Raw genomic sequence first — 19499 nt, 5'->3', positions numbered from 1 at the left:
GCTCCTTTACTCGAACTTTGTGTCCCAAAAACTTTTTTTCAAAATGGGGGGTCAAAATAAATCTTTGAAATAAATTTTTATTACAAGTGTTTTAAGTTATAAAATTTAATTTTTTTTTATTTTTGAAATATTTTTTTAATCGGCTTTACATTAAATTTTTTTTTTAAGCAAAATTTTCAAAAAATTTTTTTAAATTTTTCAAAAATAAAATTTTTTTAAAAAAAACAAAAATTTAAGAAAAAAAATTTTGATAAAAATAATGCATTTTTAAACAAAAAGTTAAAAAATAATTTTAAAAAAAGTAAAATTTTTATTCCTTTTTAGAAAAGTACCAAAAACGGTTTTGAAAAATTTAACTTTTTTAAGATTTTTGAAAATTTTTTGATTTTTAAAATGGGAAATCGGACAAAACTATTAAGTTTAATTTCGATGATCTTTTTCAAATAATTTTTTTTTGCCCCATTGGAAATCTCATTAAATTTAATGGCCTTATTAAATTTTTACATTTTAGTTTAATTCCAAAAATGCAAAAAAAAAAATCTTACATTTCACCGCCCACAGCATGTCCTCCTGCAACGCTTCCAAATACTGAAACAACTTTTTCGCACAGTCATCCGTCAAATTCCACCCGCCCGAACTAAACTCGAAAAATCGGATCAACGATTGCGGCGCAAAAACATCGAAAATCTTGTCGACGTGCGAAATCGCGGTTGACGAAGCCAATTTCACACCAAGGATGACAAATAAGTTCAAATTGAGCAACCACATTACTTTCTTCGTGATTTATTTTTTTATGGTTAATTTATTGTCACTCCGCTTTCGTCTTTTTTATTTATTTATTTATTGTTAACAGCAAAAAAAAAACAATAAAATGATTACACAACGAGAGAACCTGAACTTGACCGTTACAAATCGATATTGAAAGTGAAATGAAGAAACGAAAAAAAAATTAAACAAATAATTATAAAAAAAGAAGTTAATGAATGAATGCGTTCGTGAACGAACAGAAAAAAAATCGTTTTATCAACGTTCGTAAAAAAATTAACTTTATTCGTCTATAATTCAAGAGTTGAGTGTTTAGAAGGATTGATGGAAGACTTGTGTACTGTAGGAGAAGCCGGCGGGCTGATTGACGGCTACTGGCACGGCGATCGGTTGTTCCAAGCGTGCGAAAGTTTGTTGCACGGGCACTTGGTAGTACACCAACTGCTGGAATTGACGTTGTTCCGGCAAGGCAACCAACTTCAAAGGCGGCAATTTGCGGGCTTTTTTCAAATTTGCGCGTCTAAATTGTTCGGCTTGCGTGTCTTCGACTGCGGGAGCATCAACTGCCTCGGAATCTGCGTCAATTTCGTTCTCTTCATTTTCCTCAGTGGTCAACTCAGGATAAGAAGTGGTCTGTTCTTCAGCTGGTTCGGGCAGTCCGTATTCCGGTGTGGGATAGTGATAACCCGTGGAAGGCTTGGGAGTTGGTGGTTGAGTTGGCGGAGGTCCATAACCGTTGGCGGGAGCAGCTTCTTGACGCGCCGAGAAGAAACGACGAGGAGGTTCAGCGTAGCACGAAGCAACGACGGCGCATAAAACGACAAAAATTAATTTCATTTTGACTTGGATTGGAGTTCTTTTCGAATTAGAAGCGAATGCTTGACTGATACAATTCACAGAGGAAACCAATGTTTATATATGCCAACTTTTTGTTAGGCATTGATCTATCCAAATCTATTGACGACACACACAAACAATCTATTTATTGTTTCAAAAAGTAAATTTGACAATTTTTTCGGTAAATTCGTAATTTAATATGCATCGCACAACTTCTCAGCGAACGTTCTTAACGACTTGTGTACAAAATTTTTATATTTTTCGTTGCCATCATTAACATTGACCGATTTAAAGAGTTGCTTCTTCGACAAGAAGTCATAGCATCGTCGTTATGTAATTTTAGTACTTTTAGTGTCGCTGTGTGTGAATTTCGGATAGAGCGACGTGATAATGGATAAAAAATTTATCGGAAATTCGTTCGAAGTAATCGAAAAAAGGCATGAACTTGAGGTCGTTGTCCCAATGACGCGCAATTATGTTGATTTTTATGAGTTGAAATCGATTAGGAGACGTGACTGGATGAACTGCGGGGAGTTTTTTGACCTGTTTCAATGATTTTTCGATTTATTTTTGGGAAATTTTTTAGTCAATTTAAAATTTTTTACAAATTTTGAATGAAAAATGGCAAAAAGCGTAAATATTATTCTACAAAATCGAATATTTAGAGAAAACCAATATTTAGTTTTTTTTTGCAAAATTTTTGAAAAAAAAAGTTGAGAAAGTTTTCAATTAAATAGAATTTTAAATTTTTTTCTAAAACTATTTTTTCGTACTTTTCCAAAACAAAAAAAAACTAATGCAATGAATTTTTTTAAAATTTTTTTAATAAAAAAGCTGAAGCAATTTTTAATATTTTTTAAAGCTTTAATTTTTCGAAATTAATCGAAATTTTTTGTCATAATGTGGGAGTTTTTTTTAAAACTTTTTCTTCGTATAAAGCGATAAAATTTAATAATTTTAATTATTAAAAATTTTAATTTTCACTTCCCCAAAAATAAAATTAATTATTAATTATCACAGTTATTTTTTATGAAATTTTTTTTTAATTTTTAACTTTAAACTTCTAAAATCAATTTTTTTTTAAAAATTTAAAAGAAAATTATTAAAAAAAAAAAAATTAAAATATTTTTTCGGTCAAAAAGGAATTTGTCATTTAAATAATTAAGAAATTTCAAAAAAAATTTTTTTTGAGTTAAAAAAATCATGAAAAAATTAAAATTTGTCTTAAAATAGTACAAAAAAAACGTGATTTGCTAAATTAACAGAAAAAAATTAAAATAATTAAATTAAAGACCTTTATCTTAAATTTGAAGTTTAATTTTATCTTTGGAATAATTTTGAGTCACCATCAGGAAGCAATTAAAAATATTCTGCCCATGAATCTAAACTTATTCTAAAATGAATTAACGATGCGCCAATCAACTTTTATTAATTAAACCACCATCCGAGGGAATTCCAACTGCCGAAAAAAGAAAACTGTGTCTAAAATGTGCATTCGTCTTTATTCAAAAAATGAATTTAATTAAATATTTTTAATGTGTGATTGGAATGTTAAAGATCGTCGATAACTTTTTATTATTTGTCTTTCTTGTCATTATCGTTGTGTGTCACTTCTTCCGTTTCATCCTTAGCCATATGAAGTTCCTTCTTTAAAAATGCATTCTTGTCGACCGGGTATAACCATCGCTGATACAAATAAATGAGAAAAACGATGTCGTCGCGGAAACAAGCGACCCGATGAGCTGTCGGCATGGTGATGATGAAGGCAAAAATGTCATCGATGAAGGTGTTGAACGCTTTGTACATGAACTTAAAATAATAAAGGTAGTGCCGCAACCGATTTGAGCTTGTAGTTGATGAACAGCTTCAAAGCATGAAGAGGAAACCGAAGGCATAAAAATTATTAACGAGGGAATTTATTGTCCAGGAATACCAACTGGAAGGAAAAATCCTTTTTGCGACATAAAGTGAAATAATTTTTTTAATGGCCTTATGAAGTTTTTTTTAAAACTTTTTTAATTAATTAAATTTCTAGTTTTTTATTAAAATTATTTAAAGAAAATCTTTTAAAAATTATTTAAAATATTTTTTCGTAAAAAGGAGGTTGATATAAATAATTAGCGAAAAAAAATTTTTTTTGAGTTAAAAAAATCATAAGAAAATTCCAATTTGTCTTAAAATGGTACAACTTTTTTAATTAATTAAATTTCTAGTTTTTTATTAAAATTATTTAAAGAAAATCTTTTAAAAATTATTTAAAATATTTTTTCGTATAAAGGAGGTTGTAAAATATTTTCATGATTTGCTTAATTAACATTTTTTAAATTAAAAAAAAAATTAAAATAATTAAATTAAATACCTTTACCTTAAATTTGAAGTTTAATTTTATCTTTAGAATTATTTTGGATCACCATCAGGAAGCAATTAAAAATATTCTGTCCATGAATCTAAACTTATCCTAAAATAATTTTATTAATTAAACCACCATCCGAGGGAATTCCAATTGCCGAAAAAAGAAAAACTGTGTCTAAAATGTGCATTCGTCTTTATTCAAAAAATGAATTTAATTAAATATTTTTAATGTGTGATTGGAATGTTAAAGATCGTCGATAGCTTTTTATTATTTGTCTTTCTTGTCATTATCGTTGTGTGTCACTTCTTCCGTTTCATCCTCCGCCATATGAGTTCCTTCGTCAATGCGATTCTTGTCGACCGGGTATAACCATCGCTGATACAAATAAATGAGAAAAACGATGTCGTCGCGGAAACAAGCGACCCGATGAGCCGTCGGCATGGTGATGATGAAGGCAAAAATGTCATCGATGAAGGTGTTGAACGCTTTGTACATGAATGCCCGCCAAGGTAGTGCCGCAACCGACTTGAGCTTGTAGTTGATGAACAGCTGCGGGAGCATGAAGAGGAAACCGAAGGCATAAACGCCGTTAACGAGGGAATTTATTGTCCAGGAATACCAACTGGAAGGAAAAATTTATTATTTTTTTTTAAATTTTAAAATTTTCGTTCAAATTTTTTGGTTCAAATAATTAATAAGTAATTTAAAAAAAAAAAAGTTTAAATAAAATTAAATAAAATTTAAAAAAAAAATTAAAAAAAATTTAAATTAAATTTTAAATTTAAAAAAAATTAATAAAAAGTAATAAGGCCGCTCCAAATGAAAATCAAAAATAAAGAAAAATTAAATTTAAAATTTTACTTTATTTTTAAATTTTCATTTGGAGCGGCCTTAATTAAAAAAAAAAAAACATAAATAAAATTAATTTATGTTTTAATTTTCAATTTTGAAAAATCTTGAAAAAATTTTTTTAATGTTTTTTTAACAAAAAATATTTATAAAGGATCACTAAGTTTTAAAAGTCAGTCATTTTAATAAAAAAAAAGATTCAAATATTTTTTTAAAAATTTCAGAAAAAAATTTTCGGGACAAAAATTTGAAATAAATTTAAAACGACCTTCAAAAAATTTAACTCACCTCTTATGCGGTTGATAAATTAACGAATAAACGGCACCTCCAATGCACAACGGATACAACAAATAACTCAAATATCGCATTGCTTCCTTATCCACCTGTCTCGTGTACGATTCAGCCTTCTTCAAAGTCTCACTGTCATTCGCATCCGATTTTTTCGTGATGCCCCCAAAGCCAATGTTCAGTTTCAGGATCTTTTTTGACTTCCACAACTCGATCAAGGTTCCAATGCCCGCAGGTACAAGTACGAGCAACGACGTGCTCTCGTCCAACAAATACATGAAGATCACAATTTGTGAAAAGGCGCGCCAAATTGTCGTTCGCACACTCAACCCCGCGTAACTTTTCTTCTTTTTCCAGAAAATGACGTCATTTTTAAAGGACAAAAAGTCGAAAAGCATGTGAACACTGGCAATCATCACGGTACCGCACAACAAATAAACATTCGTATCACTAAAAATTCCCTTGACCTCGTCGATGTCCTTCTCCGTGAATCCCATGTGAGCCAGCGAGCGCATTGCGTGCTCCACGTGCAAAATTAATCGTAATTTTCCGAAACTAATGGGCGAATAATTGAACTCGAGCGACAATTTGGTGCTATTTTTCGTCACTTCATCGAAATCTGACAGCCGGGTACGTAAAAAGTCGTTTTGAATTATTGGCAAAAACTCCTTTTTGTAACTAACGCGTATCAGTTGAGCCATTTCCGGCGGGATATCTTCCTGCGACATCGATATGAGGTCCGTGAGAATCGTGATGTGTATTTTTCGCTTGATATGCGTCACAGGTTTGACACTTTTGGTGGTTGCGGATGCTTTTTTGGACGGTTTCTCAGTCTCAGACGACGAAAGTAAGTTGAAAGTGGCCGCTTTGGGGATCATGTAGTTCGTTAGAGCAATGCGTTGAAGCACCGTTGGTCCATCGCGTTTGAGTTCGCGCCAATCGACGGCTTTGCCATCGTCAGCAGCGAGCACAGCGTGCAAAAACAGCGTTCCGTTACGTCGTGTCTTCAATGGAATATCGATATCGACGGATTTTTGTACCGGCTCGAGATAGTTGAAGCCTCGCAAAACCAAAACGTTCGTTACTTCACTGGCAATTGGGTTGCTTGTCGTCGATGTGAAGAGCAACAACTGCAATTTTGGGTTATTGGCGAGATATGACGTGTAACACGGTGAACTGCTGCATGAGGGAGACTTGAACAGTTGAGCCAGCGTGTAAATCGAGTGAGCAATGTACGCTGCAATGAAAGAAATTGAACGATAATTAATCATGGGCGTGTTCAGTCATTGAAAAATTCTTATTTTCAGTCATTTTAAATGAAAAATCGCTTAAAATTAGCCAGAAAATAAGAAATTAAGAGACTTTTCTGTCATAAAACAAAATTTTTACCCAAAAAGACGCCTGATAAGACCATCGACAGTGACGGAATTTGCATTTTTGATTTCTCGCTTTTGATTTTTGGCCGATAATGGATACAATTAAATGTAAATCACAGCTCTGTTGATCTCCTGGATAATGTTTCGTTGAAGTTTTTGGTCTATTCTAAGCACTTTTGAGACATTTCAACTAATTTTCTGTGAATAAAACGAGAATAACGAGGAAAAAATACGCCCGATCCACGTATTTGTTTTGGTATAAAAAATTGCTCTAAAAATGGGCAAAGGATTGAAAGGGCATGTAACGTAAGCGCATTTTGTTCGTATCGAAAAATAAATTTAGTTTTAAAAATTTTTATATTTTTCAGATTTTTTTTTTAAATTTATTTTTTTTTATTTTAATTCAAAAAATAATTTTAAAATAATTCGGAAAATGAAAAAAATAAGTTTTGAAATATTAAAAGAAGAAATCTAACTTTTTTATAATTAAAAATTTTATTTGAAAATGAATTTTTAACTTTTTAGTTTCAAAAAGAATTTAATTAAAATAAATTTTAGCTTTTAAATTTTAAATTTTTTTTAAATTCGAAAAATTAAGTTTTGAAATAATTTAAGAATTAGTTAATTATTTTTTTTATTTATTTTATTTTATTTTATTTAATTAAATTTTAAATCTTTCTTTAGGTTTCAAAAAGAATTTAAAAAAAAAAAAAAAATTAAATTAAAAAAATTAATTAAGTTTTGAAGAAATTTTAAAAAAGAATTTTTTGTTGTTTTGAAATAATTTAAATTTTTATTAAAATTTTATTGTAATTGAAAATTTTAAATTCATTTTTTTAATTTTAAAATTGTTTTTATTTTGGATTCAAAAATATTTTCAATTTTTTTTAATTTTAAAAAATATTTAAAATTAAATCAACATTGAACGGACAGACACCGAAATCACTACTGAAAATCAAATTTCCAAAGGAATGCGTTAAAATTGAGACGACTGAAATTGATAAATGTCATAACTGTCAAATGTGTCACTGTATCCGCGTAAATAAAGCGCTTGGGTTTCTCTAAAAATCGCGTTTTTCGTAAGTTTTACAATAAATTAAAGGAAATTACCGTGAAAAATCGCGATTAAACCGCCGCGCGAACTCTTGCAAATCAAAGTTTCACGTGTACACTCGTATAAATGTATGATCTTACATTAACTGCGAAAAATCTCACAAACAGTTTGTTATTGATATTTTGGGGATCGGTAATTGTCCTTACAATCGCTATTTTGATAAGTTATCGGAACGTGGACGTGAGTGTCGGTGCCGAGAAGGGCAGCGAACGCAAGCAAAAGGAAAAGTCACAGTAGGAATCGCAAAAAAAAAATAAAGAAGAATGAGTAAGCGTAGGATAGCGAGTCGCGCTAGTTCAGTGGCGACTGAGTCATCGGAGGAGTATATCACACCTGATGTTGCACCCTCGACACGTAAACGGAAGAAACTCGATGGAGTAAGTGGCTTTTACGAGTGTTTTAGACAATTTTTCATAATTTTTCGAAATTTTTTTTAGAGTGAACAATGTCAGCAGTGCTACGACGCGATCCGGAACTTTAAGAAGGAAGATGGCACGACAATTTGCGATGTTTTTGTTCGTGTGCCGAAGCGTCGAACGATGCCCGAGTACTATGAAGTCGTCACAGATCCCATTGACTTGCTAAAAATCCAGCAGAAAATCAAAACAGACGGATATTCGAGCTTAACTGAACTGCAAACGGACATCGAGTTGCTGGTAGAGAACGCCAAGGCCTTCTACAAACCCGATTCCGAGGAATATGAGGACGCCGTAACGCTCTGGGAAGTATTCCAGACGCAAAAGAAGAAAGTTGAAGAGACAAATGGCAGTGGCAAAAGTTCCGTAGAGCCTGTGGAAGACGAGCCAAAGGGAAAAACAAAGCCTCCAACGAGTTCTCGACCTCGAAGGACCACAACATTGAGCGCGCAAAATGGCGACGACGACGATATCGATGTTTATGAAGAACTTTTCGCTGCTGTGATGACCGCCACAGACACCGACGATCGACCGTTGCACACAATGTTCCAATTATTGCCATCGAAGAAGCTCTATCCGGAGTACTATCAGGTTATCGAGCATCCGATCGACCTGAAATTCATCGCCAACAAAATCCAAACGAATGCCTATGAGAACTTGACTGAAATGGAAAAAGATTTGTCGCAAATGACAAAAAATGCGTGTCTCTTCAACAAACCGGGATCGCAAATTTACAAAGACGCCAAGACGTTACGGAAAATATTTACTTCCAAGAAAATCGAGTTGGAGAGCGGAAGATCCATCAAGACGCAACAAAACAAGAAGCCCAGTCAAGCGCTGAGTGCTCAAATTGCCGCCTTGGAAGACGAACAAGATGGCACTGATGACGAAAATAACGAGGAAGAAGACGAAGATGAAGGTCCCATGAGACAATTGTTCGACATTTTGTACAACACAGCAACAACAAATGGTAATTTCATATTTTTTGTGTTTTTATTTTCAAAATTTTTAGTTTTTTTTTTGTTTTTCTTTGGTTCTTTTTATGTTTTTTGTTCTTCGTTCGATTTTTTGTGTATTGGAAACGTTAATAATAAAGGTCTTAATGCAGGCGCCCCACTTGGCGAGTCATTTTGGAAGTTGCCGAACAAGAGATTCAATCCGGACTACTACACAACCATCAAAAAGCCGATTTCCATGGGACAGATTAGGAATAAGATGATCAAAGGCGAATATGCGAACATTACCGACATGACTTCTGATCTCTTTTTGATGTTGGACAATGCGAAAAAGTGGTTTCCATCGACTAATCGAGTTTACAAGGTGAGAATTTTTACCTTTTAGGGCGTTTTAAAATTATTTCAAAATTTTTTTCTCAATATTTTTTATAAAAATTACAAATATTAGAATTTTAATCACCAAAATCTTTTAAAAAAATTCTCGAAAAAATTAGATGTTTTCAAAAAAAAAATTAATGTAAAATGGGAAATTTAAAAAATTCGTTAAAATAATACAAAAAATTTGCTCTTTTATTGAAATTCAAATGAAAAAAATTTAGGTCACGTGACTAAAACTTTTGGATTTTTTTTTAATTTTAAGTTCAAATTTTAAAAATTAAAAAAGTTCAGAATTTTATGAAGAATTTATTTTATAAAATCATCGACTTACATGATGAATGACAAGCAAAAAATTTTAAAATTATTTTTTAATTTTAATTAAATTCAATTCTATTTTTAAATAAATATCAATTTTAAAATATTATATTAAAAAATATAAAATTTTTAAGAATTTTTTTTTTTGAAAAAATTATTGTCGAAATATAAAATTTATAAAAAAAATCATAAAAAATAGTAAAATTGAAAAATTACCAAAAAAAAGCCCGCAAAAATTTTTTATTCCATTTGTAAATTTGGGATAAAAAATTTGAATTAATTAAATTTTGATTTAAATTTTTTTCATACAAAAAGAATTAAAATTTTATTTTTTTTTATTGAAAATTTAGGACGCAGAAAAGATGAGAAAACTCTTGAACCAAAAACTCGTCGATGGAAGTCTCGATCAAGACGACTCCGACGAGGAAAACGAGTCCGAGGAAGAAGAGGAAAGCGAAGAAGAGTCATCAGAAGATGAACAAATCATCAAGAAACCAACAAGAAAATCATCGATTGCCTCGAGTACGCCTGCAAAACCCCTCTTGCCTGCTAGTGGAAGCAAATCTGTAGCAAACAATCCCGCAATGAAGAAAAAATTACTGGCAATTCACGAACATTTAATCGACTTCACAGTCGATGGACGTGCCATTTGCATCAATTTCCTGGAAAAACCATCGAAAAAACTGTATCCCGACTATTACAAAGTCATCGCGGAGCCAATTGACATGCAAATTATCGAAAACCGCATAACGCAAGACAAATACGAGACTTTAGATGACGTTCTTGCCGATTACCAACTTTTGTTTTCGAATTGTCGCAAATATAACGAGGTCAAGTCACAAATTTATCAAGACGCTAATACATTAGAAAAAGCTCTGAAGAAACAAATTCGTGAACTAAGTGGGGTCCCGGAGCGAAAATCTATTCAACGACCGCATCCGTCATCGCCTCGAACGCCAAAACGACCGAGAATTGTGACGCAACGATGCCAACAACTTTTCGAGACAATTCGCGATTATAAGGAACCAAAGGCAAAACGACAATTGTCGACGATTTTCCTCAAGTTGCCATCAAAAGCTGACTACCCGGATTATTATGAGATCATCAAGCATCCCATCGACATGGATCGAATTCAGGCGAAAATCAACAAGTACAACAGCTTGGACGAAATTGTGCAGGATTTTGCATTGATGTTCGAAAATGCATGCACCTACAACGAACCAGACTCCCAAATTTACAAAGATGCTCTCGCATTGCAGCAAATTTGTGCGCAAACCAAACAAAAACTGCGCGACATGGATAACTTGATTCCGGACGTCCAATCTGCCGTGCAGGAGATTTTGTTGTCACTTTTTACGGCAGTTTACAACTTGGAGGACGAAGAGGGACGTTGCCTGAGTGATTCTTTAGCCGAGTTGCCTGAATACGATCAAGACGGGGACGAAGGTGACAAAAAAGTTCGAGCAATTTCGTTGGATTTAATCAAACGTCGTTTGGATAAGGGACTTTACAAACGTTTGGATGCATTTCAAGAAGATCTTTTCATGGTGCTTGATCGCGCACGACGACTTTCACGCACCGATTCGCAAGTTTTCGAAGATTCGATCGAGATGCAGCTCGTTTTCCTGAAAAAACGAGACGAGTTATGCAAAAATGGAGATATTTTGCAGTCACCAGCCCTTTTGTACACCATTTCACAGTTCAATAGTGCCGTCGAGGAGTTGCGTCAAAGCAAACAGCTCGAAGAACAAAAGGACGAAGCGCCATCCACGGAAGAAGAAACGTCGCAAGAACCGCTAAATGTGCAGGAGCCCGGCGAAAGTATGACAATTGACGAGCAAAAGTATTCGCCCGGTGACTTTGTGTACTACGAGTTGCCGGAAAATGATGTTCCTGGAATAATTTACATAACGCGCTTGTATACGGACTCTGAAAATGTCCAAATGATGGAAGGAAACACGTTTTTCCGACCGTACGAAACATATCATATACCGACGCGACGCTTTATGGAGCAAGAAGTCTTCAAAACGGACCAACATCTCTCGGTGCCACTGAGCAAAATCAAAGGCAGATGCTTCGTTATGTGCATCCGCGACTACATTCAAAAGAAACCCGAGGGTTTCGAGGACAAGGATGTCTATGTGTGCGAATCTCGGTATCAGACACGTGCCAGATCCTTCAAAAAAATCAAAATTTGGAACAATTTCAATGCGGATGTGCGATTCACGACACGCGAGGAGCCTTTGGAGATAAATCGGGTGCAATCTGTGTTCAAAAATAAGTCAAAGGAGAAAGAAGCACCCAAAGAAGAAATTAATTTTGAATTGGATCTCGCCTTAGATACGCTCGAGAAGCAGCGACCAAACGTAGTTTTGAATGTAGAAGGTGCCGAAGATGGAAATACGTACTATGAGCAATTTAATACGGTGGCTGCTGGTGTTGTGAAGACTGGAGATTTTGTCTATGTGGCTACCGAAGCTGGAAAACAATGTGTTGCTCAAATTTGTTCCATTTGGGAGTCAAAAGAGTAAGTTTTTTCGCGAAATTTTTGTAAATTTATTAATTTTTTGTTTATTTTTTTAGGGGAAAATCCTTCTTCCGTGGACCTTGGCTCCTAAATCCCTTGGAAATTCCATCGTCACTCATCCAGACGTGCTACAAACAAGAGCTCATGCTTTCGACAGTACAGGAAACCACGCAAACTGCCTCCATTGTGGGTCGTTGTTGCGTTCTAGAGTACCTTGACTACTCGACACGTCGTGCCACGGAGATCCCCGAGTCAGATGTCTTCATTTGCGAGTCCATTTACGACGAAATGAAGAAGCAACTTAACAAAATCTCGCAACCGGGTGCCATTCGGAAGTTTACGCACTCCAAAAGTGTGACGCCCGACGAAATTTATCACTTCAAACGGGCGATTACGCCGCAAAAAGACATGAAAATCGAAAATGGGGAGTTGGTATGCGTGAACGATACGTCAGCGACGGAGGACGATTTGGATGCAAGTCTGCCCGATACGCCAAATAATTCGCAATCGTCATACATTTCGACGCCGAACAACAAAAATAAGCCCGGCGGACGACATAATCGAGGAAAAGTTGTCACCGGATATATTTTGTACTCGAGTGAGCAGCGGAAGGATCGATGCGAATTGAATCCAGGCATGTCATTTGGGGAGATTTCGCGCATGTTGGGCGACGAATGGCGGAATATGGATCAGAAAGATCGCTCCGTGTGGGAAGATAAGGCGGCAAAATTGAATGAAGCTGCCAAAATTAAGTGGCGCGAAGAGAATGCGCATTTGATGAATCAACCGCCAGACCCGAATGCCTTGACACCGGGACAAGGATTCTTGCAAAATCGTGAAAATCCGATACCAAATCAAGTGAGTTTTGAAAAATTTCGAAAAAATATATTTTTTTGACATAATTTTAATATTTTTTAGATATTTGATTGTCGTTGGCGCAAATGCGACTTCCAGTTCGAAGATCCGGCGGATTTGTTAGATCATTGTATCACCGAGAAAGATGGCTGCCTGCAAAGACACCTGAACCAAACCGATGAAAAACCTGAATTTTATTGCCTTTGGCGTAGTTGTGTAAGATTTAAGCGAGGTGCTCCGCCATTCCCCAACTCCATGCGACTTCTGAAGCACGTACGAGACATTCACGTGTACAAACACATGGGAAAAATGGTCAAACCTCATGATCGGAACAAGTAAGTTGACGTTTTATATTTTTGTAAAAATAATTTTTAGTCAATTTATGCTAAAAATTGCCTCAAAAGAAACTTTGTCAGGAGAAAACAACCTCTTCCTGTAAGAAAAATGAAATTTTGTGAACCGAAATCGAGTTTCGCGCCAATTTCGAATGGATTCGATACCATTTTCGAAAATCGTACGGATGAAACGCCGTTGCAACCGATGGAGATGCCAGGTTAATGAAGTTTTACTCGCATATTGGCATGTCTCCCGCTTCGATTTTTTGATGTTTTTTATTTATTTTTAAAATCTAATATTTTTTTTTTTATTTTTTTACTAATTTTTTTTTATTTTTCTTTTTTTTCATAAAATTTTTTGCATGATGCATGATTGTTGCTTCTTTAAGAAATTTCGTGCCACGCCGAACGCCACTTTTACCAAAGCCCAAAATCGAGAACGATTTGCTCATGTCGCCGTTGTCTCACAAGCAATACATGCCGCCGCCGCCACACCAGCAACCTCACATGACACACCAAATACCAAACCAAATGGGATACTATCCGCCGCAACAACAACCGGGCCAGCAACAATTTATGCAACATCCTGCATATCAGCCGTATGCCAATGGACAGCAAATGCTCACGCAAGTACCCAATCAAACGGCATTCGCTCCGCAAATGCAACAACCGTCTTTATTGCAATGTAAGTTTTTTTTTATAATTTTTGCTTTATTTTATGGGTAAGCACTAAAAATAGCTCGGATCTTGTTTGTAAACAAAATGTCAGATAATAGTTTTTATTTGCTGCGATGTTTACTTGCATGTCGATGTATTTTTTTTAAGGGAGAATTTAAATGTTTAATTATTTTTTTTAATAGAAAGAAAAGTTTTTTAATGAATTTAATTTTTTTAACAGTTGCTGCTCCTCAACCTGACCCGTTATTTGTGAGTGTTCCTCCACGACCACAGCGAGTTTTGCATTCAGATGCCTATATCAAGTGAGTATTAACGGTTTGAGCTTAGTCCATTAATAATGTTAGAAATTAGAATTTGTCCAAAAAATTTAACATAAAAAAATTAAAAAAAATGTATATTTAATTTTTTTTATTTTTAAGGCCGTTCCAAATTTTTTGAAAAAAATGTTTTTGTCGCAATTAATTTTTTTTAAATTTTCTCCAATTTCAAAAAAAAAAAAAAAATTTGAAATACTTTTTCATACAAAATGACAAAATTTAAACAATTTTAGGTCCTTTATGAATATTTTAATTGTTTTTATGGTATTCACATTGCTATTTGGTAATTTAAAATTAATTTAAGTAAAAGTAATTTTCAAAAAAATTTTATTTTTGTCAAAAATTTTTATAAAAAAATTTTTAAAAAATATTTTAATTTTTATCAAAATATTTTTGAAAATCGAAATTATTTTAAAAAAATTTTTGAAAATTTTTTTGTAAATTATGGAAAAAGGCCAAAAAATGGTCAATTTTGATGAAATTTTTAACTTTTTTTTTGCCCCATTTTTTTAAAATTTAAAATGGGGCATTAAAAGCATAGAAAAAAATTTGGAGCGGCCTAAATCTGTTTTTAATTTTTTAACATTTTTTTGTATTAAAAAAATCGAAAAAATCGGTAAAAAAATATGTTAAAAATTTCATCAAAATTTACCGTTTTAATTTTTTTTTAATTGTTGATATATTTTTTTTTCATTAATATTTAAAATAATTAAATTTGCAAAAAATATTATTAATTAATTGAAATTCTTTTGTTATTTATTTGAAATTATTTTAGAAAAGAAAAAATTCAAATCCCCGATGGGACCAAAAAAAAAAATAAAAATTACCGTTTTCGACCTTTTTTCAAAATTTCTTAAAATTTTTGAATAGAAAACAAAAAACTTTTTCATTTCAAAATTTAAAAATTTTTTTACCATTAATCACGTGCTTTTTATTTTTTTATACCTATTCTTCAAAAAATAATTTGCTTTAAAATACTGAATTTTTAAAAAAAATTATAGACATTTTTTTTTATATTTTTATAAGTTCAAAAAACTCATTTCAAAAAAATGTTCAATTTTATTTTATATTTCAAAACATATATTTTTTTATTTGAAATAAAAAATCAGATATCAATTCTACAAAAAACCGAAAACGACCTAAAATCAAAATTTCGTTAAAAAAATATATTATAAGAAAAAAAATTATTTTTTTATTTTTTTTTTTTTCTATCCACAGATACATTGAAGGTCTCCAAGCGAACACGCCGAGCATAACGCCCTATGAACGAGCAATCGAGGCTACCGAAATGGAGACAGCACCTCCATTGCCAGTTTCGCGCTTACCGGGACACTGGCTCGGCAAAGCAGGACGCGAGAAACCGGACGATGTCGTAAATGCCCTCTGGAATTTACGGAACTACATGATGAAAGATGTCGTACAGCTGTACAAAAGTTACTAGACTATCCCAAAAAACCTAGACAAAAATCAGATTTTTATGACGTAAAAGGGTTAATAGATTTAGTTCAATTTTTTTTTTATAATAGAGAATATTTGAGTTTTTGATTAGTTGAGTTAGGCGCGCGTTAATACGTTTTTACACACTTTTTAGATACGAGAAAGAGAGCCAAAATTGAAACAGAGTTCATTAATCACGTGATCTGTATTTGAAAAACAAGAAAAAATAAAGATATTTTTAAGTAATACACAATTTATAGTTTTGAATTCGTTGCTTTTGTTTTGTGCAGCGACAATTTCTGGCTTGCCAACTTCAAAACGTCCGTCGCACATCCCCAGCAAAGTGTTACTCCCGCGCCTCCGTGTCCGTAATTTTGAATAACTGGCAGTTTATGACCTTTTTGCGTTTCGTAGTCCTCAAATTCAATTCTGACGGAGGTTCTTCCCGGTCGGAGACCGACCCATTCACGGATAACGGGAGCATTTTTGAGACCTTTCACGATTCGCGTACATCCAACCATGATAAATTCGCGATCTTTCGGGCAGGGTTGCGTGTTGAAGTCGTTTTCTTGATGGGTGCCGCCGATAATACAAGTTTCTGTGTTTGGGATCACGTAATTTCCGTCATCGCTGTCATCCAAGAAGGCATGGAATTGCCAAGGAGCTGATACACGAGCTACTTGTCCTCGAATTGGTTTGACTTGGGAGTCGTTTAGGAGACTTTTGGCACCTAATCCGGTGCAATTAACGATTAAATCGTAATTTTCGTTGGCTAGTTCGTCAATTTGGAAGACTTTGCGACGGATGAAACGACCACCGGCCTTTTCGAAACGTTTGTAGAGGTACGGCAGGAGACTAGTTGGTTCAGCGGTGAATGTGATAAATTGGGCGCCGGCTCTAAAAATGAGAAAAAACGATTAAAATATTTTTTTTAAAGGAAAAATTAAATTTCTTACGTGTAATTTCTGCCATGTTCCATCCGAAGACGATTCAATTCCTGTTCCGTTAACGAGTTATAGCCAAAAACGACATGTTTCCACGACGGTTCTTTTGTGCCGGGCTCTGTTGTGAGTCTGTAACAGGGAATTAATGTAACACCACTTTCCTTTGCGAGGCCGTGAATCCATAATTCTTTGAAAAAGTCATGTGTCTCCTTTGACCATTGTCTGTAAAAGTAACGAAAAGCCGGTAAAACACGTGTTCACGAACAAAAACATAACAAAAATTGTAGGATATGATTGCAAAACGAAGAATGATTGACGCAATCATCAATAAATAATAATAATTATTTTCAAATAATCGTGCCAAGGGTCGCCAGAGAGAATTTTACAAAAAGTAAGAGTGTTGTCAAACATTCTGAACGAGTCTCGAGATAAGATTTTTTTTCACGTTTTTTCTTAGCAACAAAGATCAGTGTAGAACAAAATCAATGTCAATGGACCAAATTGCGTTATCAGAATTTTTTTTATTTGTTTTAAAAATGTGGAACATGGACCTTGATTAATTTTTGTCAATGCACTTTCCTGGTATGTCATCGAAAAAAAAAGAAGTTCAATGATTAATGCATGATGAGGGGAGGTCATTCGTTCAGTTGTTTACAAGAGTTGTTGTTATTCTGATCTACTTTGCAGTTTTTTTTCCTGTGCAAACTACTTTTTTTATATTGCAGTTTATTTATTCACTGAGTTATCAATGCGTTTTATGATGAAAACAAAAATAGGAATCGCGTCAGAATATTTTGTTATGTATGTGATTTAAAGGGGGATTGGTGATGCTATCTTTTGCTTACAAGGAGATGAGTTTAATTTATTTGAAAAAAAAATTCAAATTTTATTTTAAAGTCTGCTGAATACTAAAAATTTGCTGAATTTGCTTTGAAATAAATTGCTGAATAATATTTTACAAATTTTGCTGAATGAATTAAAATGAGTTTCATTAATTTTTAAAATTATTCAAAGTTTGTTTAAAAGTTATCTGAATATTAAATAAAAAATAAATAAAAATTTTAAAGTCAAAAGTCGCTGAATATAAAAAAAAAATTTTTTTTTCATTAAAATAATTTTTTGTTGAATTTTCATAATTTGCTCAAGAATAAAAAAAATTTAGTTAAAAAATTTCAATTATTTTAATTTTTGTTTTGAAAATCAATTTTAACATTAATTTTTTTTAAAAAAATTTTTCTAAAATTACTGAATTTTTTTTTAAATTTTTTTCATAATTTTGCTGAATATTTTAAAATTTTTGAATTTTTGTAATCTGAAAATCAAATTTTCTGAAGAAATTTTAAAAAAAAAAATTTTCAACGATAAATTTCTAAAATTTTTCGATTTTGTATGAAAAAAAATATTAATTTTTTTTTTATTTTGCCCCCCCCCAATTTTCAAAAATTTTTTTAATTTAATCTGAATATTTAAATTAAATGTTATTAAAATTTTTTAAAATAATATTTAAAGGAATTCGCTGAATGAATTATTTCTTTTTATCATGAAAATATTTTTATTTAAATCTGCTGAGTACTGAAAATTTGCTAAATAATTAAAATTTAGTTGTAAAAATTTGCTGAATTGAAAAATTGTTTTTAATTTCATAATTTTGCTGAATATAAATTGCTGAAAAAAATTTTCTGGATAAATTCTAAAAGATTTCGATCTATATTAATTTATTTTAGAACAATGATCAAAATTCTGACTGCTGAAAATTTGCTGAGAATATAATACTTTTTAAATTTGCTGAAAGAATTATTTTCTTAACTTTGCTGAATTAAAAAAGCACAATGCACCTCAAGTGAATGAAAAATTTTCTTTTTTAAAAAATTTGATACTATTTAGGTTATTTAATTTTACTTGAAATGTTTTTTAAAAAATATTATTTGCTGAATATCCGCTGAAAAGCTTCAATCATCAGTAAAAATTTAATTAAACTCTGCTGAATAAATAAAATAATAAGAAAATCACTTCATTTAAAATTTCTCTGACTTTTAATCACCTTCACTTTAATTTTTTCTTAATTCTTGATCCAAAAAAATTCTCTTATCAGAACAAAATAATTTCATGTGACTATAAATCTTGTGAATTTGCATGAATTTTGTAAATATTTTTGTTTATTGGCACACGGAGAAGGGGGTCACTGATTTTTTTTCACTTTAATGATAACCGCTGTGGGAATTTTCCCCTTTCAAATACTTACACAATCTTTTCTTCTGGTGTATCTCCGAGCAAAAATGGACCCCAAAGGCCTGCTGATCCATCGCCTGATAAAAAAATTGCCAAAATTATAAAAAAAAAACAAGATAAGATAAAAAAAACAATGCGAACCTGTGGTATTTGGACTAGTTTCTTCTGAGATTAAAGTAACTTGTGCTTGATTATAAAAATTTTCTGCAATTTTTACTGCTGAGCTCAGACCGTTCACGCCTGCCCCGATGACTAAAATTTGTTTCATTTTTTCTTGTATCACTTAATATTTCCTACTTAAAATTTGATAATCACTTGTTGTTTCTAAGATGAAGATGTTTCTTCTGTAAATTATTAAATCCGACTGGAACGTTTCTCTGTTTGTCGTTCCTTCTTATAGACATGACGTATCTCTCTCTCGCACTGATTAAATAAAGTGATAATAAAATTTTCTGAGATAACGACTTGAAGACACAAACGAGACATTTCATTTAAGAAAAAAAAAACTATTTTTAGCACAAAGCAAAAAA

General features: G+C 32.5%; 3 protein-coding genes across 4 annotated transcripts; 1 reads left to right on the top strand and 2 right to left on the bottom strand.

The window, feature by feature from the left end:
• Positions 1–4141: 4141 nt before the first annotated feature.
• LOC134828348 (lipid scramblase CLPTM1L) lies at positions 4142–6719 on the bottom strand. Its single transcript, XM_063841294.1, has 3 exons — positions 6482–6719; positions 5093–6329; positions 4142–4577 (listed from the first exon to the last, which is right to left on the bottom strand). Exons 1-3 carry the CDS (start codon positions 6525–6527, stop codon positions 4223–4225), a joined length of 1638 nt encoding a protein of 545 aa, XP_063697364.1. The 5' UTR covers positions 6528–6719; the 3' UTR covers positions 4142–4222.
• Positions 6720–7515: 796 nt separating this feature from the next.
• Positions 7516–16540, top strand: LOC134827919 (protein polybromo-1). Of its 2 annotated transcripts, none has more exons than XM_063840810.1 (9): positions 7516–7959; positions 8020–8968; positions 9107–9318; positions 9998–12174; positions 12231–13032; positions 13093–13364; positions 13754–14049; positions 14263–14344; positions 15578–16540. In XM_063840810.1, exons 1-9 carry the CDS (start codon positions 7846–7848, stop codon positions 15798–15800), a joined length of 5127 nt encoding a protein of 1708 aa, XP_063696880.1. In that variant the 5' UTR covers positions 7516–7845; the 3' UTR covers positions 15801–16540. The 2 variants fall into 2 exon arrangements, with proteins under 2 accessions (XP_063696880.1, XP_063696879.1); XM_063840809.1 differs by having other exon boundaries at positions 9095–9318.
• LOC134827921 (D-aspartate oxidase) lies at positions 15983–19328 on the bottom strand. The gene is made up of 4 exons (XM_063840811.1): positions 19111–19328; positions 18983–19046; positions 16753–16962; positions 15983–16693 (listed from the first exon to the last, which is right to left on the bottom strand). The coding sequence occupies exons 1-4, from the start codon at positions 19235–19237 to the stop codon at positions 16051–16053; spliced, it is 1044 nt and encodes a 347-aa protein (XP_063696881.1). The 5' UTR covers positions 19238–19328; the 3' UTR covers positions 15983–16050.
• Between the last annotated feature and the right edge of the window lie 171 nt (positions 19329–19499).

This window comes from Culicoides brevitarsis, chromosome 1, assembly GCF_036172545.1.
Source record: "Culicoides brevitarsis isolate CSIRO-B50_1 chromosome 1, AGI_CSIRO_Cbre_v1, whole genome shotgun sequence".
Taxonomy (NCBI): domain Eukaryota; kingdom Metazoa; phylum Arthropoda; class Insecta; order Diptera; family Ceratopogonidae; genus Culicoides; species Culicoides brevitarsis.
The sequence above is the reverse complement of the archived record's forward strand: the minus strand, read 5'-3'. Positions and strand labels throughout refer to the sequence as shown.

What these genes read in the sequence shown, in the direction of transcription:
- LOC134828348 (XM_063841294.1), bottom strand. Translation starts at nt 6,527, where the DNA reads ATGCAAATTCCGTCACTGTCGATGGTCTTATCAGGCGTCTTTTTGG. An exon ending in CTTATCAGGCGTCTTTTTGG is followed by an intron (nt 6,330 to 6,481) that starts GTAAAAATTTTG and finishes CTTTCATTGCAG; the next exon opens with CGTACATTGCTCACTCGATT. An exon ending in ATTTATCAACCGCATAAGAG is followed by an intron (nt 4,578 to 5,092) that starts GTGAGTTAAATT and finishes TTTTCCTTCCAG; the next exon opens with TTGGTATTCCTGGACAATAA.
- LOC134827919 (XM_063840809.1), top strand. Translation starts at nt 7,846, where the DNA reads ATGAGTAAGCGTAGGATAGCGAGTCGCGCTAGTTCAGTGGCGACTGAG. An exon ending in TCCATTTGGGAGTCAAAAGA is followed by an intron (nt 12,175 to 12,230) that starts GTAAGTTTTTTC and finishes TTATTTTTTTAG; the next exon opens with GGGAAAATCCTTCTTCCGTG. An exon ending in AAACCTCATGATCGGAACAA is followed by an intron (nt 13,365 to 13,753) that starts GTAAGTTGACGT and finishes TGCTTCTTTAAG; the next exon opens with AAATTTCGTGCCACGCCGAA.
- LOC134827921 (XM_063840811.1), bottom strand. Translation starts at nt 19,237, where the DNA reads ATGAAACAAATTTTAGTCATCGGGGCAGGCGTGAACGGTCTGAGCTCA. An exon ending in AACTAGTCCAAATACCACAG is followed by an intron (nt 19,047 to 19,110) that starts GTTCGCATTGTT and finishes TTTTTTTATCAG; the next exon opens with GCGATGGATCAGCAGGCCTT. An exon ending in ACACCAGAAGAAAAGATTGT is followed by an intron (nt 16,963 to 18,982) that starts GTAAGTATTTGA and finishes TTACTTTTACAG; the next exon opens with ACAATGGTCAAAGGAGACAC.